The sequence below is a fragment of the Aphelocoma coerulescens genome, chromosome 4 (assembly GCF_041296385.1).
Source record: "Aphelocoma coerulescens isolate FSJ_1873_10779 chromosome 4, UR_Acoe_1.0, whole genome shotgun sequence".
Taxonomy (NCBI): Eukaryota; Metazoa; Chordata; class Aves; order Passeriformes; family Corvidae; genus Aphelocoma; species Aphelocoma coerulescens.
The window spans coordinates 71,446,685-71,472,287 of record NC_091017.1 but is presented as its reverse complement, the minus strand read 5'-3'; the positions used below and the strand labels follow the sequence as shown (position 1 = coordinate 71,472,287).

The 25,603-nt window shown below is 45.5% G+C and overlaps 1 protein-coding gene and 1 long non-coding RNA gene across 6 annotated transcripts in view; one reads left to right on the top strand and one right to left on the bottom strand.

The window, feature by feature from the left end:
* The window catches only part of FGFR3 (fibroblast growth factor receptor 3), a 55,475-nt gene extending 43,133 nt beyond the window's left edge, over positions 1–12,342 (top strand). For 2 of the 4 annotated variants that reach the window (XM_069014633.1, XM_069014631.1), the window contains exons 9-18: positions 1,482–1,669; positions 2,550–2,695; positions 2,782–2,903; positions 4,100–4,210; positions 4,368–4,558; positions 5,262–5,384; positions 6,974–7,044; positions 8,460–8,597; positions 9,016–9,121; positions 9,209–12,342. In XM_069014633.1, the coding sequence (XP_068870734.1) occupies positions 1,482–1,669; positions 2,550–2,695; positions 2,782–2,903; positions 4,100–4,210; positions 4,368–4,558; positions 5,262–5,384; positions 6,974–7,044; positions 8,460–8,597; positions 9,016–9,121; positions 9,209–9,373 (1,361 nt within the window). In that variant the 3' untranslated portion in view covers positions 9,374–12,342. Of the gene's footprint in view, positions 1–1,481; positions 1,670–2,546; positions 2,696–2,781; positions 2,904–4,099; positions 4,211–4,367; positions 4,559–5,261; positions 5,385–6,973; positions 7,045–8,459; positions 8,598–9,015; positions 9,122–9,208 lie in introns of all 4 variants that reach the window. The other 2 variants (XM_069014632.1, XM_069014630.1) reach the window with 1 other exon arrangement.
* Positions 12,343–12,431: 89 nt separating this feature from the next.
* LOC138110029 (uncharacterized) lies at positions 12,432–19,450 on the bottom strand. 2 transcript variants are annotated; one of them, XR_011150765.1, is made up of 5 exons: positions 19,371–19,450; positions 17,887–17,943; positions 17,687–17,770; positions 13,591–13,689; positions 12,432–13,110 (listed from the first exon to the last, which is right to left on the bottom strand). It is a non-coding gene; the product is annotated as an uncharacterized lncRNA (long non-coding RNA). The 2 variants fall into 2 exon arrangements; XR_011150764.1 differs by having other exon boundaries at positions 17,687–17,943.
* Between the last annotated feature and the right edge of the window lie 6,153 nt (positions 19,451–25,603).

Below are 25,603 nucleotides of genomic sequence, written 5' to 3'. Positions count from 1 at the left end.
GATCTTTCCTGTTTATTTGCCAGCTCTGTAATAGCTGATCTGATCCTGTTTCTGCTTCTGACATTGACTAGATGAGAAAACATTTCCTTTGGTTAGAAGACTAATGTCTCTGTTATTTTCAGAATATCATGGTATTGTCTCATCCGACTCATACTCTGCTTTTATAATTCATGAATTCACACGTCTTCCTTAAGCAAAAAATACGCAGGAGAAAACCGACCAAAAATCAGAAAGTAGAACTTTATTTTGAAGTCAGATGCAGTGAAGGACAGCCATCTGTGCAGCAGCAGGCCCCCACAGAGAGGGTACAGGATAGAGGACACTTGGGGAACCTCAGCTTGTAATGCCCCGTCCACGCTACGGGGGAGAGATGGGGAGCAGAGGGCAAGGCAGCGTGAGCCAAGGCAGCAGAGCTGCAGCACCGACCACAGTGCCTGATCCCAGGAGATCTGCTACCCCTGTCTCATGGGAGGAGATGGCCATTGGTAGGAGCAGGCCCTCCACAGCTGGCACAAGGCTGGAGCAGCCCCCGATGTCACTGACAGCCCTTTCTCCATGTCCTTCTGGGCACAGCCACCAAAGACCTGACACAGAGCCTGCTGCTGCCAGGGAAAGGCTCCTGCTGCTTGCTGAAGGGACTGCTCAGTGATGGACATGATCCATTAGTGAGCTGACCACACCAGCATAACTTCATTATAAAGCTTCCCACTGCTGACTGTTCCTCTCGTGCCAGCACACCTTTGGGGGACAGAAAATCAGTCCCATCATGGCTCCTTCCTCTGGTCTACATGCCTGTCCTGAAAGGAACAAGGGGGAAAACACAGCTGACCTTTGCTGGTCTCTAAAAAGTCTTGCAAGCAGGCAGCCACTGCAGATGGGCTCATGCTGTCACCCTCCTGGCTCTCTTACCTCTCTGGGCCATGCCTTCCAGCCTCTTCCCAGCAGAACTAAGTTTTCATCAAATAATTAAGTAGATTTTTCTCTTGAGGCTCTTTCCCTGTGTGATGCCTTACTGCTGGGTTCTGTTCAAGCCCCTTGGTCCCTCAGGGCAGGCACTGGTCTGGTGGAAGTCTTTGCTGGAGAATCTGAATCAGCAAAGTGCAGTAGACCCCAGTCCTGCACATCCAAGGCATCCAGCCGTGCAGAAAGCAAGATCTGGGCCAGAGGGACAGCACAGACGTGTGAAGATGTCTTCAGCCTGGAGCAGTGGTTTTCAATCTGTGGGCTGAAGGCTCTTAAAAACCCAAGGGTTGCATGAAAAGGGGGCAGCAAAATTACCCCAAAAAGTGCAAACTGAGCTAATGTTTTAGCTACAGCTGCAGGTGGAAAACCACTGGCCTGGGAGAGTCCCCTCACTGAAGTCACTGAGAAAATTGGCGTAGCTGAACAGGTCCTCCCCAAATTCTCTGTGCTGTATGTGTGTAGCTGTGTGTGGGCAGCTTCCCGCCATGTCCTGACTGCCATCTCTTGTCACCCTGCAGCAGAGGAGCTCATGGAGATGGATGATTCGGGCTCAGTGTACACTGGCATTCTCAGTTATGGCACTGGCTTTTTCCTCCTTCTCCTGGTGCTGGTCTTGGTGATTGTCTGGAGGATGAAAATGCCAAACAAAAAAGCCATGAACACCCCCACTGTACAGAAAGTCTCCAAATTCCCACTCAAGAGACAGGTAACAGAAAGTAGATACAAGATTCCTATTCCCCCCTATGGTATCCCTCTTTTGTTTTATTTTTTTCCTCCTCCTTCTCTTTGAAATTCTCTCTCTAGGTGAGAAGCTCTACCAGAAAAACATTGCCCAAGAGGGACATAATTTGGCTGCAGCCTAGAAGTGTAACCCCTTTTTATTTATTTCTGTGCGAGTGGGGCTTTGGCAGAGGTGGCAGCTGACTCTGGTTCATGAGCAGCCCCCCTTGCTGTTGGCCCTTGCCCAAGAGGTTCTGGCAGTGCAGCTGTGGGTGCCACAGAAAGCATATCTGGCAGGGGCAGTCCAGTCCAGGCTCCCTGGAGGAGCGGGGATTTGGGGAGAAAGAGCACTAGTTGTGCTCATTCCTGCCTTCTCAGATGTCACTGGTGAGCCCAAAGCTGTTCTTGTGGAGGTGACAGAAGGCCCTCTGTGCAGTTAGAGATGTTCTTCTGCATGAAATTGCGGAGGGGCGGGAGCAAAAGACCATGTGAAACCCCCTAGTGAGGGGTACAGATTTCAAGCTTTGACTGCAAGCTCACAGTGGGCATTGACAGTGCCAGGGTGGGAGAAGTCACTTCTTAGCCTGTATGGGCTGTGGAGATGCAACAGAACAACTCAGTGGATTATACCTCCTGATGCTGGAGGGCACTGGCTGACCTGTCCCTCCTTTCCATCTGCTAAACTCCTGACCACAAGTGCCTAAACGAGTGGATTCCTGCAAGGGTGGGGGCATTTCCCAGTTAGAAATTCCCAGAAATCTGTCCATGGGCAAAGAGAGCTCAAACCTCCTCAGTGATCCATCTCTGGCGCTGCCTGCCCTGGAGATACAGTTGGCAATAACACTTCATTTGCTCTACCCAAGCAGGTGTCGCTGGAGTCCAACTCTTCCATGAATTCCAACACGCCCCTGGTCCGGATCACGCGCCTCTCCTCCAGCGATGGGCCAATGCTGGCCAATGTTTCCGAGCTGGAGCTGCCTCCAGATCCCAAGTGGGAATTGACACGTTCTCGGTCAGTCAAAGGGTCGGGACCTCTGTGCCTGCTGGGAGTGTCCCACACCAGGAGCCCCTAACATACCTGTTTGTTCCTCCCTCCAGCCTGACCTTGGGGAAGCCGCTTGGCGAGGGGTGTTTTGGCCAAGTGGTGATGGCAGAAGCCATTGGGATTGATAAGGACAAGCCAAACAAGGCCATCACAGTTGCTGTCAAGATGTTAAAAGGTATGGGGAGTCCACAGAGGACAGAATAGCATATTGTGCTGAGATTTCCTCTCTTTCTTCTCTTTTAAGTCCTTTATACAAACTAGATACAATAGAAGAAAGCAGGAACCGCCTCTCCTCCCCTTTACCCACACTGCCTGGGGGTGAGGGCTGTCCTTGGAGAGCAGGCAAAAGTGCAAATCCCATCAGGAAGAGGGACTGGGAATTAACCCAGTTCTCTGCCAAGGGGTAATAGCATCCCTGACAAGAAGGGGAGCCCCCTTCACTTCAAGCCAGCTCCGTGAATCAGCCCACTCTTTACTCCTCCCCTAACCAGCGCTGCCTTTTCTACCAAAAGCTTATGCAGCAACCTCAGATGGGGTTTGCAGAATTTCAGCTGACAAACTCCTTCTTGAGGAACTTTTTCTTTGAAGAAACTTGATCCCGGACATCTGAGAGGTTAAAGGGAGACCAGAAATGGGGGAGTCACTGGGCACCTCTAGATAAGTCTCCATTTCCCAACCTGCCAGACACAGTAACCACAGACAGCTGAGGAGTTCAGCTGGAGCAAGCAGGGCAGTGAGCAGCCTGGGCTTGAGGTTACATGGGGGGGACATTGTAAAAAAAAGTGATATTTCTTATCAGAAACAGGTTGGTTTAATTTACATTTCCTTTAGTCCTTTCTGAAGCTGGTTTTAGAAGTAGTAACATTTCCATCTTTCCAAACCAAAACATGCCTTTGGGCAGGTTTTCCCCAATTTTTCTACTTTTGTAGATAGGTTTTTCTATTTTTGCAGAGAAATTGCAACTTTCCATCCAAAAAATACGTTCCCTCCCAGTCCTGACCTTCCACCATCATTAACTCTTGGCCCCTAGAGATGAGGGACAGAAACTATCAGAAAAGCAGGTACCAGGTACCAAAATGTGAATTTTTTTTCCTTAGTACTTGTGAGGACGAAGCAGAAGATGAAAGGCATTATTGATTTCCATATGAACATTTACCTCCACTTATTTGTTCCTCTTTTTTTGTTGCCATAGTACTAGGTTTTGTTTTTATTTTTGTTCTTCTTCCTGAAGTAGAATAAAGCCAAATACAGCCGTATTCTGAGTATTGTTTCCCCATCAAAAGCCCCACATGGCTGCACAGCAGTTGAAACTATATCCCTAAACACTTTCTTCCTGACTTTTTTTTTACTTTCCTCTTTTACTTTCTCCAGATGATGCCACAGACAAGGACCTTTCCGACCTGGTCTCTGAGATGGAAATGATGAAAATGATTGGGAAGCATAAAAACATTATTAACCTCCTTGGTGCCTGCACGCAGGACGGTACGTAGCAGAGCAGCCTGGTGCTCACAGGGTCGTGGGACGCTCAGATTTGCCTGTCCCCTCTTTGTAGTTACTGACTGGCTGCCCAGAATGGCCCAGATGAGATTTTGGTGGTCAGCTCTTCCTCTGCTGGATGCTGATGTGCTCTTCCTTGCAGGACCACTCTATGTGTTGGTGGAATATGCGTCAAAGGGGAACTTGAGGGAATACCTCAGGGCACGTCGCCCACCTGGCATGGACTATTCCTTTGACACCTGCAAGCTGCCTGAGGAGCAGCTGACGTTTAAGGACCTGGTTTCCTGTGCCTACCAGGTGGCACGGGGCATGGAGTACTTGGCATCTCAGAAAGTGAGTTGAGAAACCTCATTTGGTAGAAGCCTCGGTCAAAGCCACATGTTCAAAGGCAGGGAATGCTCTGTGTGTGGGACAACCCCAGGCAAAACATTGCAGCCTTCTCCCTTTAGAGGCCACATTTTGCTGTATGAAATATCTTGGGGTTTTTTACTGGAGGTTTCATCCATATGCAAAGTCCCCATATGCTGGCTGCATTCCTGAACCATGCAGCTGTCACCTGCAGGACCATTAGCACCCCCAAAATGCCCATAAAAGCACAAGCAACCGAGACCATTCTGTGAGTCTTCTGTATTTTGGATGTTTTGGGGATACCTTAATTTAAGGATTTTTTTCCCCTCAAACATTCTCTTGCACTCCTCTTCCTGGGGGAAGCAGCACAGAAAAGCAGCTGCACGTCCCAGTGAGCGCCCACCGAAGAGGGGAGTTGGCTTTCTCATCCGTACATCCTGTTTGGAGAGAAAAGGCGCCTGCGTGGCCGTGTTGGCTCCGAGGGCGCCGGTTAGGTGTAGCTAAGAGATGCTTCCCACTGAGCAGGCACGGTGGGGTGGTGACACAGAGAGCCAGGAGCTGAGCAGTGCCCACAGCTTTATGAGCCTGGGAGTCAATGAAACGGCAGCTCATAAACCACATGGTGCTGTTGGTTCCAGGCGCGAGCAGCTAACGAGCCCTTATTTATTGACTTGCTCACCTTTCACAGTGCATTCATCGCGACTTGGCAGCCAGGAACGTGTTAGTCACTGAAGATAATGTGATGAAAATAGCTGATTTTGGCCTTGCTAGAGACGTTCACAACATTGACTATTACAAGAAAACCACCAATGTAAGTACAGAGCTGCCAAGCACACGCAGTTCTCCTTCTGGCAGGGAACTCGATCATCCCTGCAGCAAGTGGCCCTTGTCCCACATCTCCCTTTCTAGAGGGGCTTAGGAGGAAGAAATCTGACAGGGACTTCACCTAGTAGGGAGGGACTATATATAGGCTAGTCCCAGGAGTGTATCCACCATCTGTTTTTTTCCTGACAGATCCTGGTCCTGCCAGCAGCTGGTTGTGAGGTCTCAGCTCTGGCCAGGATGCTTTAGACTAAGAGAAACTTGAGGTTTCTCCCAAACAGGAGTGGAGCCCTTTCCAGTCTGCTCCACGTCTGTTCATAAAGGTCCCAAGGAGCCAACCTCTGTCTCAGCAGAGCCCTTGACAGAGGAATGTCACTTCTTGTATCCCTGGATCTACCTGTCTTTCATGCGTTTCCCTCTTTTTTACATCTGAGCTCCTTGACTCCACTGCCAAGAGTGAGAAGATGGTCCCAGATAAGGGCTGAGGCCCGGAGTTGTTTATATTTTCTGTAGAGATGAATTTACAAGTGAAGGGCTGAGAGAAGCCCTGTGTCTTGGTACAGAGCCTGCCACAGATGTTGAGCCCTGAGGAAAGATCCTAACTGGACAGAGTGAGGAGATGGCAGTGGAAGATTAAAGGCAGTGCAGAACCCGCGGGTCTTGGGATTGCAAGGGGTTTAAATGTTCAAGCAGTCCTTCAAAGCCCACCATGTCCATACTGATCCACTTCAATAGCATATCAGAAATCTTTCTTAATTGCCAGGATTTCTTAATCATAAATTAATAACAATTATTGGGAATTTTAATCACAGATCAAATGAGCTGTGTGGGACAGCTGAGAGCATAATCCCATTTGTGTATCCTGCCTGTGTCCTGTGTATCTCTACTTGTCTCCCTCAGTGAGACAGTGGGTCAGAAGAGGACAAAGTTCCCCCATATCCAAATTATGGCTCAAACGCAAAACAGTGCTTTCTGTCTCCCTCCAGGGGCCGAACAAAGCCCCAGAGAATTATGATTAATCTAGTCTTTCTCATCTTGTATTTCTCACATAACAGTCTGTGTTTATGACCCTGATGTAAGATAGGATCAGACCCCCTCCTTTACCCTCCAGCAGAATCAGGATTTGTTTCTTAGAGAACCTGGCCCTTGCCTTCACTTTGGAAGTTTCCGTTCAAGTTGAGCCTAAGCTGGGTTTGGACTTGGAGTCAACCGTACCTTCCAACCAAAGCGATGGAAAGTGTTGTCCTATGCTCTGCCACAGCGTTTACTGCATCTATGAGTAATGGATGCTGTTCCCATGCAAAGATTTAGATGCACTGATATGTTAAACCTGCTTTGGCAGTGAAATACAGTCCTCTACAGAGAGCATTTACTGCAAAGATTGTCACTGAAGATCCAGGGATCAAATGCTCTAATCTGTTTATATGTGGCCACTGCTGCTTTGCCCAGTGACCGGGAAGGCAGATGTGGTTGTTAATGAAAATGTTTCAAACTGGATTAGAAAAGAAGATTCAGATGGTGCCGTTGTGGCTGGGGGAATATGCTGATGGGATGTTCCCATTGTCTTCCTAATTACAGGGTCGGCTGCCTGTGAAATGGATGGCTCCAGAAGCCTTGTTTGACCGGGTCTATACCCACCAGAGCGATGTGTAAGCAAACCCACACTTTAAAAAATAATAATACAACAGGGAAGTCTACACCTATAGTATCTTACAGACAAAAGTGCTGCTAAGCATGACCAGGGCTTGTTCACTGCTGGGGTGCCTGGGGATGCAAAAGTACAGGAGTCAATTCCAACCTGCATCTTCACACACATGGTTTTATTTTGCTGTTATCTGGTTGCTTTCATCTGAAGATCTCTAGGGAGCTGCTGAAAAATTACTGGAAAGCAGGCAGGTATTTCTTGTCCACTTTATAGATGAGGTGATTCATCCAGCAGTTGAAAAATATTGTGCTAAAAATCCCCATGAAAAAAAAAATTACCCTCGGCATCCTCTACACTTTGCCCCAGACAGTTACACTTCAGTCAGGGACATGGAATGAGCTTGACATACTCTGTCTGCTGTTAGAATTGATGGGAGAATATTCAGCAAATGTAGTCTCTGATTAATTTTGCCATTTCATTTATTTTCTTTATTTTTCCTATCTCATCTGTTTTAGTGCCTCTGCATAGTAAGCAAACAGCAGAGCACTCCTTACACGTAAATCAGTAACACATCTGAATTTTGCAAGGACTGAAGCAGCTCCACGTGTACACTAGCTTTTTATTGTAATATTTGATCAATAATGGCATTTTTATAGCCAGCCTGCCTTCTCCCCAAAGCTCACTGCTTGCAATTGGACAAATGATTCTTTTCTATTTCTGTATTTCTCAGATTCTTTGGCTTTTATTGATCTTAAATCATAGTTTCCATGCTTAGGTAATGCTGCAGTGGGCATGACAGATAAATCAAAGCTAGAGAACAGGAGAGTGAGTGTGCATGAAAGCGAAACAGAGACAGATAATCCCTGTTTTTAGAAAAAAAATGAAGAGGGCAAAAGATATTTTTGAAAAAAAGGACTTTTAACCAGAGCACAGCTGCAGGACTGAAGTGTGTAACATTAGTGCTCTGCTGATTTTTGTTGGGGTATTTTTCTCCCGGCTTGGCCAGTGAAATGAGTGTTGTAACAAGCAAGTTTTGGTATCAGCTTGCACAATTAGTGGCCTGTGGTTCCAAGCCTGCAATTCAGTGAAGCCGTGCATGAATAATTTGATTTGTTCCATTCAGTGGAGCTGGTGGAAGACCTAACAAAGAGCTGGCGGTGATAGATGGGCTGTCACCTATCTGATTAAATGCTCATTTCAATTTCAGACTTGGTGCCTGGGATTTCTTTGCTATTGAGTTGGATCAGCAGAGATCTCCAAGTAACTAGTAAAAATGGCCTAGGCAATTAGTCATGCTATTGATGACTTTGTTAGCTATGCATGGCTGCACAGAAATAAAGCCAAGCAAGGGGGAAGGGATATCGGGGGGCTTGGAAAAAAAACCTCATTGAATTTTAAAGATCTTTCTTTGGTTTCCAGCTGGTCTTTTGGAGTGCTACTATGGGAGATCTTCACTTTGGGAGGGTCTCCATACCCAGGAATTCCTGTTGAGGAACTCTTCAAGCTCTTGAAGGAAGGCCATCGGATGGACAAACCTGCAAACTGCACCCATGATTTGTGAGTGTGTGGTGGGCACTGACCTTGCACCACTCCCCATTCCCTCTGAGGACCCCACTGGGCTGTTGGGTCTGGGCTGTTGGGACATTCCCACTGGCAAATTGTGTGGCCATCTCCAGGTAGACTTTCCTGAGCCCATGGCTGCTGAGTGACACGCAGCAGGTGCCGGTTGGGGGTGTAGCTCTGGTGTGTCACCTTCAGGACAGGCCCTCCTCCTGCTCTGAGAGCACGGTCATTCGTCAGATGATCAGTAATGAGGATCATGGCTCCACAAAACCCTCCTCTTCCCCCCCAGCTGGCCATAACTGAAGTTGTGTTGGCCACAGCTGTTCTTTCAGGCTATTTGGGGGTGGGTGGGCAGGTGGGTGGGTGTCACTTGGCCCCACCACGGCTGACTGTCCCGTGTCCCCCCGCCCAGGTACATGATCATGCGGGAGTGCTGGCATGCCGTCCCCTCACAGCGACCCACCTTCAAGCAGCTGGTGGAAGACCTGGACAGGGTCCTCACCGTGACGTCCACCGATGTGAGTGTGGTGGGATGGGCGTGGGAGGACTCACTTGGTCCCTGGTGTGGGGGACACCCAGCACTGATGGCTCTGTCACCCCGGCAGGAGTACCTGGACCTCTCGGTGCCCTTCGAGCAGTACTCGCCGGCCGGCCAGGACACCCACAGCACCTGCTCCTCAGGGGACGACTCGGTCTTTGCACATGACCTGCTGCCCGATGAGCCCTGCCTGCCCAAGCACCCGCCCTGCAACGGCCTCATTCGGACGTGAGGACCCCCAGGGCACATGGACAGACAGAGGGATGGGCAGTGTGCCCGTGGAGGCACGAGTGTGGGACACCCAAGCATGAAACCTTGTAGTGAAGGATCTTCCAGTGGAACTGTGTGATGGTGCCTGGAGATTTGTGTTGTTGACAAGCTGTTCAGGGTAAAAAAAGAAAACAACAAACTTTTTTTTTAAGATTTTTTTTTTTTTTAATTTTTTTTTTTCCCCTATTGCTGTATGAAAAGTCAAGAAGCACTGTTTGGCCTGAAGGAACTAATCTCTTGCCAAGATGATCTATCCTAGATGAATTTTTTGTTCGTTTGTTTTTTGTTTACTTTTCATGTTTTTAGGGTTTTTTTCTTTACTACGCAGAATGTTGAACCTGGGGGGTGCTGACCTCCCGGCCTCCGCGCTTGCCTTCCGAGTGCCAGAGTAACCGTTCTGTGCCTGCAATACGAAGAAGAGAAAAAAAAGAAATCTTCCTTTAAAAAAAAAAAAAAGAAACACACGCAAAAAAAAAAAAGGTGTAAAGAATGTGGAAATTCCTCGCTTATGCAATCTGTACATGAACCTTTTTGGTGGAGCTGAAAAGCCACGTTGCCTGCAGGGATTCATATATTTATAAAAATATCTATATTTTTGTTGTCGTCGTTTTTATAGCTTCATGATCGTAACTACCCAGCTACATAGAAGGAATCCTTTCTGGAAGAAGAGAAAACAAAGCTAAGTAAAATGAAAATTGTCATGGAGAAATGAAAGTAAAAATAGTAAAAAGAGACGGTCAAGTCATCTGAAGTGTCAGTGCCTTGGCCCTCGCACAGGGCTGGGAGCGATGGGGCCGTGCCAAGGCAGGAGCAGCCCTCAGGGATGGGCAGACACCCTGTGGTGACCACGGGGTCCCTGGGGAGCAGAGCATCACCCACCTGAGAGCTGAGGGTGCCCTGAGACCTGGCTCCTGGGTGCCCACATGGCATCTCAAGTCACATCCTGACCTTTGAGAACAGCCAGTTGTGGGGGGGGGGGAGGGAGAATAAATCTCGCTTTTGGGGTTTGCCTGTTCTTGCTTGCCAAGGGTGAGCGGGGGGAGCAGCTCCTCCATCACCCCTCGACGCCAGAGGTTTGGCTCCATCTATGTGCAGTGACTCGGAGAAAGAAGTTACGGGTACCTGTAGGCAAGAGCCTTTAACTTATATCAAAAAGGTTTATTCCAGAGAATCTGTGTATATATCTATAAATATATCGTGTATATATATATAAATAAATATATTAAAAGAAAAGAATGTATAATACTAATGCAACATAAAGCAGTACTGAGAGAGAGTCTCAAAATACGAGCATTGCAATCTAGGATATACTGATCTGGGCAAAAGAAAAGATGTTTTTGATTGTTTGTTTTATATCTTCACAGTTTTGTTTTAAAAATTGTACCTTAACATGTATATTTGTAAAGTTATTTATAGACATTAACATATCTGTTCATTGGTTTAAATAGCATAGCATTACTGTAAACTTTAAATTTCACCAAACTTAAGGGTGTTTTTTTTAACTTATTAAAAATGGAGAAAAAATATATTAATCAAGTTTTTCCTTTGTGTTTATGGGAAATATTGAAAGAATGTATAGATGTACAGTCCTTTAACAAATTACATTTAATGTTATAAATATATATATGTATTCATTAAAAAAATATTAGTTTATCCTGGATTGCAGTGAGCAAAGGTAAGTTTATTTTTCAATACATCATCAGTGGTTAAAACCAAACAAATGGCAGCAGAGAGATGATTTTTACATATTTCAGAAAAACAGGGCCAAGAATTCTTCCATCAGTTTAACCACTGTGCATTAAGGGGGTGTGGGTGTTTATTTTTCTATTTTCAAATGAAGGTATTCTTTGTGGTCGATTTAATAACAAGTATGCAGCAAAGTGAAATGTTGACTTTGGATGATGTGGGGTAGGTTTTTTTCTCTCCCCTTTGCCAGTACTGTTGTATTTCGGGCTTCAGAAATGCCATGTGAGCAAAATAGTGACACTGTTTGCAGGAGAGCTGCTACAGCTGCGTATTTCTTTTGCATCTAACACATTGGAAAGTGCCAGTGTTGCCTGATTTTTGGTGTTTAGAATGCTGTGCTATTTTATTCTTCGATGCCAGATAGCTGTTTAAAAGCACAGGAGTGAACTAAGGATGTTAGCATGAATCAAGCTGACAGTGGGGGAGGTTTGGGCTAAGGATTTTTTGTGGGTGGGGTTTTTTTTTGTCCAGAAGACTTCTTTATGTACTACCAGAAAGAGGCAAAGCAAATTGCATCCTGAATTCTTTCTTTTCATTTTTCTCTGGTGCGTATTACATATCAATGTTGCAGAATAACAGGATGACAGCATCTCATTTAAAGATTTTTTTTTCTTCTTAGAGCCACAGAATCCTTATCCTAAAATAAATAATTTATAGTTTGAGGTTACTTCAGAGGAAGTTTGAGAAGGTAGATTTCTATAGATTTTTGTTTTGTTGGAATAAAAAAAAAAAAGATTTTTTTTTTGTATTTTCTTACAAATGTCTGCTAATTGTGTACATTCCAAGTACTCGAAGCAAAGAGTTTTCCTGTACTGAAAAAAGAAAATGTACAAAACTGTGCATGGTTTTAAATGTTACTAGATATTATAATTATATATATATAATTTATTGAGTTTTTACAAGATGTATCTGTTGTAGACTTATTGACTTTAACATTTCTTATTCAATGCTTATATAGTTTTATAGCCTGGACTATTATCTTTAAAAGTGTAAAAAAAAAAATTAAAAGTTCCAATTTTGTTACATTTTATACTGTTGATGTTACAATCCACAGGTTTGCATAGTGTGATTTTTGCAATGAGCAACTCTGTTCAGTTTATTTTAATACTGTATTTCTGTGCCTGACAGCTGCAGCTGTCGAAGGTGTGAGATGAACACTAAATAAAACTATTCTGCTTTTGTTAACATGGGAAACTTACTTCTACCAAAAAAAAAAAAAATAAACAAGTTGATAAATTTTGGGGTTTATTCCCAGTTGTGAGGGTCCTTTGCAAAACCAAGTGTTCCAGGCACTGGCACTTCTAGTGCCAGGAAGGTTTAATTTTTATAGTGCTGCTTTGTGAGTCCTGGCCAGTTCAGGTTTTGTAGTCATAATAAATTTATAGCAATTTTGGTTGAAGGGGAGTATTCTGTATTTGTTAGTGGGTATGTTTATAGCCACACAAGCCATTGTGTGCACAGAGATGTCAGCCCCACGCTCCTGTGGAATTAAGCCCTTGCCAGTAGCAAAAGGGCAGGAATTGCTCATTAAACCCTCCTGTGGGAGGTTTCTCCCAGCCCAGTGGGACAGGCACGAGGGACCTCATCCTGCCTGGCTTCCAAGGAGAAAAGGGCAACCAAGTTTGGCTTTGACTTTGACTTTGGTGGGGGTTAAGCAAGGGAACTCAGTAAATCCTGGTTTTGCTGGTAGCAGACAATGGAGGGGGGGTGTTGCAGCTTGGGAAACTTCAGGCCAATCCTACCAGCACTTTAATATTGATTCCTACACTTGATCTGTTAAACTGCATCCCAGACACCTGGATCTTGGCATGCAAGTTTACCTACCTATGTATAGCCTGCCTACAGTAGCAAACTCTTTTAAGCAAAAATGTTTTAAGTAACTGGGCATGGAACGGCATGCATCCAAGGAGGTTATATCTGTGGCACTGGGACTGGCACCAGCACTGTTCCATCCTGGATTTAAAAAAAAATTAAAGAATCACATTGGCTTTAGGTCATTTCCTTGCTGTTGTAAGAAAAAATGCTATTCTTTTTTTAGCACCACTGTGTTGTGAGAGGAGTCTGGCTACCTGGAATGAGTTGCTTCCATGCTTTTAAGGACACACTTTGGTGGCCAGCCCTGAGCCCTGCAGCAGCAAGAGCAGCATGGGCCAGGGGACAAGCCCTCCAGGGCTGCAGGCACAGCATGGCTAAATGTCCTTTTGCTGGATCATGAGGAACTTGCTTCATCATGGCAGGGTGGTGAGGATGTAGTGCTCCATTTGCCACCACCAGGACTGGAAAAACAGGAGAGGGCCAGATCTGTCTGCAGTGTGCTGTGGCATGTAGCACACTTGTGCTTGAAAGCTTTCCCAAAAAAAGTCCTCTGGGCAAACAGAGAGCACAGAAGTCAAAGTCACAAGGAGGAAAGTGTGTCCTGGTGCAGAGGCTGACCTGCACATGGTGCTGGCTTGGTGTTTGCGTTTTCTCTTGGGTTTCATGATGTCATTCTTCCTCTGCTGGCCTTCACCCGCAGCCGTGTTTGCTTGTGGCCTAGGGAGGAGAGGGTAATATTTTACTTTAATTGCCCTACAATGCATCCAGTTCTAATCCCAGAATTAATATTTGGCTGCAGTGTGTGATGTGCATTGAACAACGCACAGAACAACCTCAAGGAAAATTTGCAAAGTTACTTGGTGGAGCTGTGTCACTGAACGAACAGCCCGCTGCAGCTCATCTCCCCTTCAGTGGCTGCAGCCTTCCACCCAAACCCAAAATGCCCTTTACACATGAAAGAGTTATTTTTCAAAGCAAAACAAATTCCTTCTTTCCTCTGCGGGTGGCTACACAAATAGAGCCTCTCACTGGCCGCTGTGACCTGTTTCATAGCAACATTCAAATAAATTCCTAAAATTGTGATTTATTTCCATTGGTCATGGCTCCATGGTGAGACAGGAAGGATTTGGCAAAAGGAAGAAAAGTCTGAAGTGCAAGTGTCAGTAAGAGAAGGCAGCTAGAACCATAACAGCAAAGTTTCCTGGTGGTTGGTGCCATTTCAAACTCTCAAAGGAGGCGTTTCCTGCTGGTGACTCTTCTGAGCAAGTTCATCCCTCCCAGGGGCTATATAATCTCCAGAAAAGGGAGTCTGGAGATATGTGTTGTGTTGATACGAAAAAGAATAAAAGGTGAGTGATGGCTCTGCTCAACACAGCGGAGCTGCTAACAACAGGAGGACATGAGGGAATGGCCAGAGGAGATGCCAGGAGCTGAAGTGCTTTCATGGGCTCTGTGACCCAGGACCATGGGCTTACCACAAGACAGGGAAAGGATTTGTCACTCTTCCTTATACTCTGTTTTTCCTTCTCTTTCTCAGCTGTGTTATCTTTCATTTAGTTTCTCTGTTTCATAACCATCATGTTGTTTTTCACAAACAGCATCTCAGGTGTCAGCAACATGTCAAGCAGAAAAAGCATTGTGCCCTGCCCCAACAAGATTATTATCTAAAACCAGGAAAGAAATCATTGTTGTAGTGTGCAGTGTTGCAATCAGAGCCCTGGGGGGAAATTTGTGCCCACACACACCACTAGGTGACCACTTCACCTGATGGTGCCCATCAAAGACCAGCCCTGTCCCAGACCCTGTTTTTTTTCTTGGGTGGTGGTGTCTGGCAGGAGCCGGGGATGGGAAGGTATGTAAGTAGAAGAAAAATATCTCACCAAATGTGCAAAAGGGCAGGATGATTTTGCTAAAGGCCAAAGTCTGCATGCATCACTCACCAGCCATGGTTTGCTCCAGTACAGGCAAAACTGGCATTTCCATCAAGGAGGAAGGACCCCAGCTGGGACAGGAGAGCAGAAAAATGGAACAGAGCCAAGTGTATCTACCCACCCAGTGCTACATTCAAATAGGCACTGGGCATCAAATTTAAACAGTAAAAGTAAGTGGATATTTGGCACCAGGAGACCATCAGGTACCTCCCCACCTCCAGGACACCGGGGTGCACTCCCTACACATTTGGCCAGAGAATCAGGCAGCACAACTAAAGCTGGTACTGGGCAGAACAAGGTGGATAATGCACGCACATCCTCTCCAGTGATACCACACCTGTTCTTGCCCTTGTTGATGGCATTTAGCTAAATGCCGTGCACACCCACCTCTGGGGCTGCCTGGCCACCCTCTGCATGCTCACTGAGATGGGATGGGAGGTGTTACCACTGCCTTACATGCCAGGTAGGCACTGAGTCTGCGTTCAGCTGACCCTGAGCCAAAGGCAACATGGATGTTGGTGTAATGAGACTTCTAGATGTTACAGACTGTATTAAAGAGCAGGTTGCAAGCAGGAGTGGTGAAACTTTTGACTCATACCATCAAAAGCTCTTAATAGGAGAGGAGCAGCACCTGAAGTATGGACAGCAGAAAATCAAGGCTGAGAAAGGCAATATAAAACGTGGCACATCCCCTGAGGTCTCTGCCAGACTGGTGGAACTGGGGGAAAGGCCCAAATGAATTCTTACAAGTTCTTAGTGAAGCTGCCTCAAAGAGCTATATGCTTCTAGTGGTCACAGCTTGCACAGACACAGCATGAAGATCCTTGAAGAAGTGCTGTCATGCACTCCTGGCATGTTCCTGCACAGCCAAAACAGCTGCCTGAACAACCAGGATCCAGCCAGCAGCTTGCCACTTTCCCAGGAGCTAGCATGTTGCTCTATGTGGTAGCTCATATCCTGCCAAAAATGCCCAAACCCAACACAAGACAAATCATTCCTTGTCTTTCCTGGGTGGCACAGTTATCTTTTTACCCAACCGAGCAAATGACTTAGTCAAGAAATGAATCTTTCTGCTGACCTTCCATCAGACACTTGTCTAGATTGCTCAGCAAGGCAGAAAACACATTTATCAGTTTCAGCCAATTTTTCCACTTTTACACCAGTAATACAGAGGAGGCAGAAAAAGCCAGCCTTCTCCCAAACAACAAATGAGCTTGACTTTGCAAGTTTTCAAGCAGATCCTGGTATTAAACCTGCTTTAGTAGTGCTGACAGGTAATCTCTTCATATTGCAGGAGACAGAGGTTTGTTTTCAGCCTCCTGTGCCTCCCAGCAGCGTTTGTCTGTCCCACAGCCATGGCTGTCCCACAGGCAATGGCAGTCCCGGAGGTGATGGTGCCTGAGGCCATTCTGGAGGAACAAACCCAAAGAGCATTGACAGATGCTCATTGCCCATTACAGGACTCCAAACCAACAGCCTTCCTGTCCTGGAGTGACACACACACATCTTCCACACGGGAAGAACGTGCACTTAAATGCTGACATTACACGGATGATGCCCACCATATTTCCATTGTGCACCTCCATGAGGGCTGAGCAGCGGGACAGGATCAGCTCTTGAATGTGTCTGATTGATTCAGATCGGCCAGTGGCTTCAGAGGACACCTAGTGCCAGTTCTAGGGTTTTGCCTAATGTGGTCTTCTAGGGATGTCTTGTCCCATTTGATGGCAGTGTCTTGCCTTAGCAGCAGCCTGGCCTCCACCACACAGCTCCTGGCCTGGCCAAGGGAATCCCAGCAGGGTGATAACTACAGGACCGTGGACCTTAAACCCTTAGGAAACTGCTGAGCAGTTCTGAGCATGTCAGCACAAAGGCACTGAGATGTTCAGCTGCTCATGGCAGTATGGAAAACAAAGAAGAGCAGAGCTGGGAGCAGGGATGGTGAAAGCAGAGTAATCTTCACAAAAGGAGGGAAAGTTCCAAGCTGTCAGATGGTTTCCTTAGAAAGTGCAACACCTTTCGAGTTACTCATGAGTTCACACACTGGGAATGTATTGCTGTCAGAAAGGGCCACTCATTTACAGTGTGCATGTGAGAATTTCAATGTCATGGTAGTTTGAATGTCATCTCAGAGCTCTTATTTTACAGGTAACTCAAAGTTCTGGTGATATTCTTTCTTGGACAGAAACCATGCAGCCAACTCTAACCTACACAAGAGATGCAGGAGGTAAATTCTAGGCCTGTTTGATCTGGCATTGTAAAATGCTTTTGTGGAAATGCCCTTGTCAGTACATACATTCCTATGGAATGCTTCTGTTGCAGGTTTATGGTTTACTCATGCAAAACCTCTGCAAACACCTCCCAAAGGCATTTATGGTCAAACTCTTGGAGAACACCTGGACCATCTTCATGAGACCCTGCAGAGTCTCCCTCTTCAAAAAAGCCCTTCCACTCAGAACAACCCTTATTGCCTCAGCCTGGGGTGTATAAACACCCAAATAATACAAAACATCTGCCAAAAAAGCCTTTCACAAACTACTCAAGGAAATATTCATATGGCAAAAATACCTGAAAATTAGGTAATGCTTTTGCAAGTTTTATCATCTTTCAAATAGCTCAAGAGAGAGGAGAGCCTGTGCAATATAGTCCTGGTGACCAAGGACTTCCATCTGGCAAGGCACCCACCAAGGTCTGAAACCACTGTATCTGGCTCCTGGACAGCACAGTGACTATTAGATTTTAAAAAGGGGAAAAAAAAAGAAAGGTAGATAAATGCAACATACCCTGTGAGGCTGAATCCAGACAGGGCTGCTGGCTCCCGGCCGCAAGGGAGGAAGGAAAGGAGCTCCTATCCCTCCTTGTAAATGCTGAGCAAAGAGGTTTGTGATGGATGAGTGGAGCTGGACCTCCTGCAGCCTAATGACAGCAGAAAATCGGTGTTTCTGCTCAGATCAATGTCTTTGGAGAGGGTGGGAGGGTATACCTGAAGCTCTGCCACGTGGGCATCACTCCTCGTTTCTCCGCAGGACTTTTTTTGCTGCTAGTTAACAAATACATTGTTATTAATATATAGTTGCATCTATATGCTTGCTAGTTACAGTTTCAGCATAGGAAAAGTTCTGCAGTTATTGAAAATCCAGGAGAAATGGATGATTTTAGTATTTCTTACCAGTTTTATTGATGTTTACCACTAAGAGTGTAATTCTGCCTTAAACTGGAGGAAGTCTCAGGTGGGCTGAAACATTCTGGATGCACTTCCTTCCACCTCCACCTGTGCCCCGTAATTGTTAATTACTTGTGATGAGATTTTTCATAAAAGGGTCTCAGCACATTGGAGATACATGCACACTCTGTTTTTATCCCAAATTAGCAATTATTTGTGATGATCACTTTTTTTTTCCCTTTTAAAAAAATAAACAGGAGTTAAGACACCTGAGCCAGTGAGGACCTTCAGATACCAAGTCCATTTCATGCAAAACCCCACTATCAGTTTTCACTCTTTGAGAATGATTTTAGTGACATTTTAAGGAACTGGGTTTGCAAAAGCGAGGCTGTTACTGGATATTCAGAAAACAGAAAGGTAAGCGCTCCATTCATTACAACATTACAGCGTGCTGTTGGCATGGCTTTTCCAAGTCTTGTACTCAAAAGTAGAATTTAAAAAAATTTTACAAGGTAAAGAAAGGGCAAGAAATTACTGGCAAAAGGGGTTGCTCTGAGGTTATGGAATCAAAAATAATTTTGGTTGGCTGATCAACGGCTAGTTAATTTTTCTGAATGCATCACAATCCTCATGTCAGGGATACAAACTCATATTTGCCTTGCCCAGATCAGTGAATCTCATGGATTTTATGAACAGAGAAGAATGTAAGAACTGTGTGAGCCCAAGAAGAGTGGGCAGCTCTCCAAAAGGGAGACACATCCTCATTATTACAGTCAACCCGAAGGAACCTTGTAAAATATCATCATTTCAGATGTAAGGAGAAATCTCCAGCAAAGCCAAGAGACGTTTGCTTGTGTGGGAGGGACTGGAGAAGCAAGGCCTCTGTGCATGTGTGAGCATGTAGAACAGGGCAGAAAAACAGTTGTTTATGCAACATTAAAGTTGAGAAATAAAGCAGTCAAGCAATGCAGCGTTAGGGGTGAATGCTCAGGTGCAATGTTGCCTCCTGGTATTTAAGTGCTGGTGATCACAGACTCACAGAATCACTGAGGATGGAAAAGACCTCTAAGATCATTGGGTCCACCTGTTAGCCCAGTACCACCGTATTCACCACTAAACCATGTTCCAAGTGCCACATGCCTTTTAAATACCTCCAGGGAGGTTTTGCATATCAATGTGGCTCCATGCAATAACCAAGACCCATGAAATACGCTGTAGCTGGGGTTGTTCAGTGATAAGTCAACCTGTGATTATCCTGCAAAGGAGGAAAAAATAAAAAGCAACACTTTAATTTGAGACCTTACCATTCTTACAGCCTCATGCTTTGTCCTTGATCTCCAGGTCTTTGTGAGCTGTGCCTTGCTGCAGGGGCCACTTCACATTCTCAGCAGGAGAGAACTATGCCTAAAATAAGGCTGTCACTTAGCTGAGCACAAAGTGTTTCAGTCTGGATGTTGGAATGCAAATAAGAGTCTAAAAGGGTCACCAGTGACTTTAGCTCCTGCCTCCTCTGCAGATGGGCACCAGAGAGGTGAGAGTCCCTCACTGCCTGTGCAGCCCCTCACAGCACATTGCCGGAGCAACCTCTCCCACTCAGGACCTGCTTTGTTATTGTTCACTCAGGAATGGGCTGTTCTGTGATTCTTGAGCTGGGATGCTCCTCACAGCTGACTCGCATCAAAGCAACAGCCCCTTTCTAAAAGCCCAGGACCACCTGAAAATGTTCCTGCAGATACTCCCTTGCAAAGTCCACATCACGCCTCAGGATTCAGCTGCACAAGACAGACAGGGCCAGCACAGTCCCATGGCTGATAACACAGCTTTCTTATCCCTCTGAGAAATGAGTATCTGTGGCTACAAAGGGACAGAGCTTCCACATCTCTTTGCCTTTCAAAGTTTCCAGTTGATTTTGCATATGGTTCCAAATGATCAAATCTAATGCTGATCAGATCTGTGTTTATTTTTCTTTCTTCAGAATCTGAACGATGTGTTTGGCTCAGGAAAAGGATTTAACTATCATTTCAAGCAACTGCTAATTACAGTGACTGAAACCTAATACTTAATTCCAGCCTGAAAGGTGTGAATGGTTCACATTAAATATCAGATGAGGTGAAACATCTCAATTTAGTTCAGCCAAACGTTTGCCAGATTTCTGTGCAGAATGCATGCATGAGCAAGATACAAACAAGACAGAGGAAATCAGATATCACCAAGCTCTCAGTAACACTCCAGAAGCACAGCTCACACCATTCATCTTAGGTACTTTGAAGTTCAGGCACCAATTGAGCAGATTTTGGGTGGGGCATCTAATGTGCAGAGAGTGGGAATTTCAGCAGAAAATAAATTATTATTATAGAATCAGGGAATCATTTAGGTTAATCGTTAAGTTCTCTATTTTCACTTCTTACAGGTGCTTAAAAAGAAAGACTTCTGCAAATTTCATAGAGTATTTAGTGGGGCAATGCAAGCTCAAGGAATGATGTGCGTTGGTGGCACATCTCCCAGGAATACCATGGTAGGCAGGGTCCAGTGGCAAGTGGGGGCCCTGGAGGGGCTTTTCCTTTCTCTGAGTAATCTTTTAGGATGGTGCCAAAGATGTCAAACTTGAAAGATGAGTTTCTACAGCTAATTACCATAGTTTACAGACACTGAAGCTAAGACACATATTTTTCAGAAGGGCTGAGAGATTCAATATGTTGCAAATTAAGCAATAGCTTTGTTAACTATCTGATCACATTGCAGCAGTAACCCTAGGAAATGTGGCATGGGGACCACACTGGCATGGAATGGAGGATTAGATTCTGGGCTTTTCGCCCTTGCCTGGGTGGGTTGAAAGAGATATTTCATAATTTTTGACCACTCACTCACAAAAATAAAGTAATTACAAGCAAAAAAATGTTTTACTATTTCCAAATAACATGTGGATTTAGAGGGCCCATCTTCAAATGCTCAGGTTTGAAACTTTTTACAGGCATTCTTCTGCCTGACATTAAACCTCACATTAGTCAGTTTGCTTCAGAAAGCCAAACAATGTCGATTGAGGGTGGCTGTGAACTGGGCACAGATTATCCCAGTAATCCCACATCCAACCATCCCAATAATCTCCCTCAGCAGGAAACACCCAGACACAGCATTTCAAGGGTTCAGTCACATCCCAGCAGTCATTTTTCCTGCAGTCCTGCTGCATCTGTGGCTCTTACAGCGGAGCACATCTAACATCCAGCTGCCCTGGAGCCAGGGCTTTACCTCTGCTCATTCACCATAAAACCCTGTTGTTCTGTGGGAACATCTGCTCCTTTGTGCTCCACCCAAACACCCCACACATTCTTCAGAAATTTTTCTTTCTACAAGTCTGGTTGCTTTTTGCCAGCAGCAATGTACATGCTTGACATGCTAAGAAAAAGTATTTAACAGGAGGGAAAATGCGTTCCACATAAATTATTCTCACTTCAGGATGAAGATGAGCAAACTAACACTGCTGTACTTTGGGCAACAGTTTGCAAAAGGAAAGAAGCTTAACTCAGTCAGTTAGGGTGAAATACCTGCTATTCCCTCTCCATAATATGTTTCAAAGAGTGTTTATTGTAATTAACCCAGGTCAGTACTGGAGTGAGTGACCAGGTGGCTGTAGAGCACCCTGGGAACTGCATTTCCCCATGTGAATCCGTGCTTGGGGAGAGCCTGGGGGATGGATCTCTAGCTGGGCTTCCACCTTGGTTTATGCGAAATGGGCTGTTTGGCCAACTAGGACGACTCCCCTTAGCCCCCTGGTGTTGATCCATCCCTGACACCAAAGGCTGAATTCCCATGGAAGTCCTGCTTCAGTGGGCGTGGCAGAAGACACTGTGCTGTGCCAGACAAATGCAGGGTATGGGTTTTATAGCAATTTTCTGTACTAATAGACCCACACTTCCACAATTCCAGACCAAAGAAGCAGGATCACTTTTCAGTCTAAGTCACCAGTTGGACACCTTTTCATTTGAATTTTCACTTTTTAATTTGGAGGGTGCTTTCCAAGAGATGTTGACAGCTTTTCTTCACAACACCTAAACATCATGTAGTGTCACAACCCCAGTACCTAAGGTCTCAAAGAAAGGAAGCAAAGATGACAGTTACCAACTCTGCTTTTCACTCACGTTTAAGATAGTGTAAAAATATTTCCTAAGACAATCTTCAGACATGAAAATATCTGTAAGTTTTGCAAAACTAGATGATGGTTCAGTTCTGAATGCACTACAGCCTCTTTCCATCTCTCTGATGCTGATGTTGCTTGAAGTAGAACAGCTTTTTAGATTTGTGGTGGTGACTGGCCACTAAAACCTCTGTGAGAGGTGCTATTTCAGTCTCTTCTGTGCTTCACACCTAATCTTCAGCCATATGAAAGCAAGTGAGTAATACTTTAATACCCTATGTCTACTTTTGATGGATTTGTAGCTAGAACTTCTCTTGAACGGCCCAGTGCCCTTGCATAGGAACAGGCTGACCAGTGAAGTGGTGGAGTCACCATTCCTGGAGGTATTTAAATCCTGGCAGGTATTTAAAAGATGTGTACATGTGGCCCTTAGGGACATGGTTTAGTGGTGGCCTAGGCAGGGCTGCGTTAATGGCTGGACTTGATGACCTCAAATGTCTTTTCCAACCTAAATGATTCCATGATTTGGTGGTGGTTCTTCGGAGCTTCATTTTGAGATTACAGATTCTGTGTGTTCTTCTCATCAGGTTGCAAGCAACAGTCTCTGAGTAGACACGGGCAAAAAGCCTTTCCTGGGCTTCTTGGTTTTAGTCTCACTATTTCATTTAAGCACTATTTCATTTAAGCACATGGCACCCAACCCCTGCCCTCTAAATGGCTGCTGTGGCACAGGCTGAGATGAGAAATGAGGCTGTAGACAGCACCAAAGAAAGTCAGGCAACGAACACAAGCCCTCCAGGAGTCAGCTCTGACCTCCAGACCTTATATCTCTACAAACCCTTTTACTTTTGCAGAGTTACCCACCTGATCCAAGAGTTAAGCTAAAGGGGTCGTTTGCTGAGCCACCTTCAGCTGGTTACCCGAGAGTTGCCTCTGGTGGGATGCTCAGTGTCAGGGAGGTTTGGAGGACAGAGTTTCTATAATACCTACTCAAACTCCAGCCATGTGCTTCTTCCCTTCACTCCTGCATCTTCAGTAAATCCAACTTGATTTAATCTCTCATAATTATGCAGTGGGTTTTTATTTAAATTTGCCTCCAGTCTCCTCCCAATTAGTGCATCCAGGCGTAAGTGATGGTGGTACCTCAGAACTTGCCGGATTGTCTTATTTATTGTTTCATCATCTTCAGCTCCTAAAATGCTCCAGGTTGCTGCCTGAAGCTGAATGGGTGTATTCCTCCCTCAAATTCCAGACCATCCCATGAAAAGCCCTTTGCAGTCACAAGGACTGCCCTGGAACAGCTCTGTGTGCAGGGAAGCCCTGCGATCACCCCCAGAGCCACACATCTTATCAGCCACACTTCCTCTGTGACTCTCAGAAGTGGCTCCCAAAGGAAGTGATGCACTGATTTTGGCTTGCAGGAGAAGGTTAAGAGTGAACAACTGTTACTGAGTTGTTTAAATCCAGTTTGAGTTCCATCTCTGTCATGCATAATAAAATGCTTAATATCTCTGTGAGATTAAATGAGCAGTTACATATGGACCTCTCTGGCTTCCCTGGTACCAGAGTGGTAATCATAGAATCCCAGAATAGTTTGGGTTGGAAGAGACCTTAAAGATCACCTAGTTCCAAACCCCTCTGCCATGGGGAGGGATGCCATTCACTAGGTCAGGTTGCCCACGGCCTCATCCAACCTGACCTTGAACACTTCCAGAGATGGGGCATCCACAACAGGGAAATGCTGAAATTTCAGCCATGAACGGGGTTGACCAAGTGATAAATGCTCCCATACTGCAGATAAAGTAGCAGCCCTTGTGCATGTCTTGGCCTCAGAGTTTGGTGAAACAATTTCCAAAATCCACTTTCCTGACTCAAGTTAGAAGATTTATCAAGTTGCTTAGAAAAGTATGCATTGCACAGGGTCAGGCCAGCAACAACAAGCAATGAGAGGCCAAGAGCACACTCCTCAGCTCCTTACTTTGTACCTACAATGACTTTGACCATCTTCTTAATGTCTCCATCCCACCTGCCTTGATGTTGGAAAAGAAATTGAGGGAGCAGTAAGTTTTTCTCCCAGTTCCCCCACCTTTCCCACTAACAGTGCTGTTGAGGTAAATGGGTCAGTGTTCTCTTCTCTAACAAACATCTCTGTAAAAGCAGCTGGTGGTTACAACCACAGTGAGCACAGACACCAGCTAGAGATGAATCATTTATGTACTCTTTAACTTGTCTGAAACTACAGGTTATGTCTACAGTGGAAAAGTTCATCTTGGAAAAGTTCGTCTTAGCAAATATATTCGTTAGCATGATTAGATCAACACCACCACAGTATTCAATATTACTTTGCCTTTGGCAGCAGCAAGGACAGCTGGGCAAAGCAGCGTTTAACATGGTGCTAGTAAAGGCATGTCAGATAATATCCTTTCCAACACAAGGCAGTCTCCCACAACACACAAGCCATAGCAAAAGAACCAGTTTTGGTGGCCACTGAATAAATGAAAATCTTTCTGAGGTTATAAATGTGTGGGCTGGGTCAACACCCACCTCAGTAGGAGCCTCACAGCAGGGGCAGTTCTGTGCAATGGCATCTACAGGAGCTCTGCACACTGAAAATTCCACAGAACTGGGCAATGCTTGGTGCTCCAGACTTTTCTTGGGAATTTCTGGAGGCTGTTTTCTGGATGAATTAGCAATGCACACTCCCTACAAAGAGCTTATTGGACACCAGAGCAGGTTGTGCCTATGCATGTGCCACAGCCATGCTCACAAGCACAACTCTCCTCCCTGTGCACTTCCTCAGACCTGGAGGTGACTGTGTGCACCCCAGTCCCCACCAAACTGTTTTCCCAAAGCTGATGCTGTAAAGGTTTCTGCTGCAAATGCTCATATTATTCACTTGAAAAACACACGCTCCCTCTCCAGTGGTTACAGGCAACTCTGCCTGTGCAAGCAGGTAATAGAGGAGGTGCAAAGGCTCCAGTTGAATATACTACACACAGAGGAGTAGTTCTTAGACAGAAGGAGATAACAAACCTTGCCTGTAAGATATGTCCTCAAGCTGATCCTTATGCCCTACACATACACAGTGAAAAGCACCTGTTAGGTCCAAATTACACACTCCCACTCTGTAACCCATCTGGGAGGTGCAAAAGCTACAGCAGTGCTTTATTGCAGCAAATAAATTATTCTTCAGCCATGGCAGGGGTCAGCAGATGTCAGTCAGCATAGCAACATCAGAGCAGCACTGGAGAATCAACCTGTGAGCACCAGATCCATCTGGGCCTCACTTGGTAAGGTACAGACTATGGCAAGGCCAAGTCAGTCAATCGACAGGCCACCATCAAAGGTCTCTGAAGGTTCCTGTCATCATCTGAACTACACCTACACAAGCTCACTTCTCACACA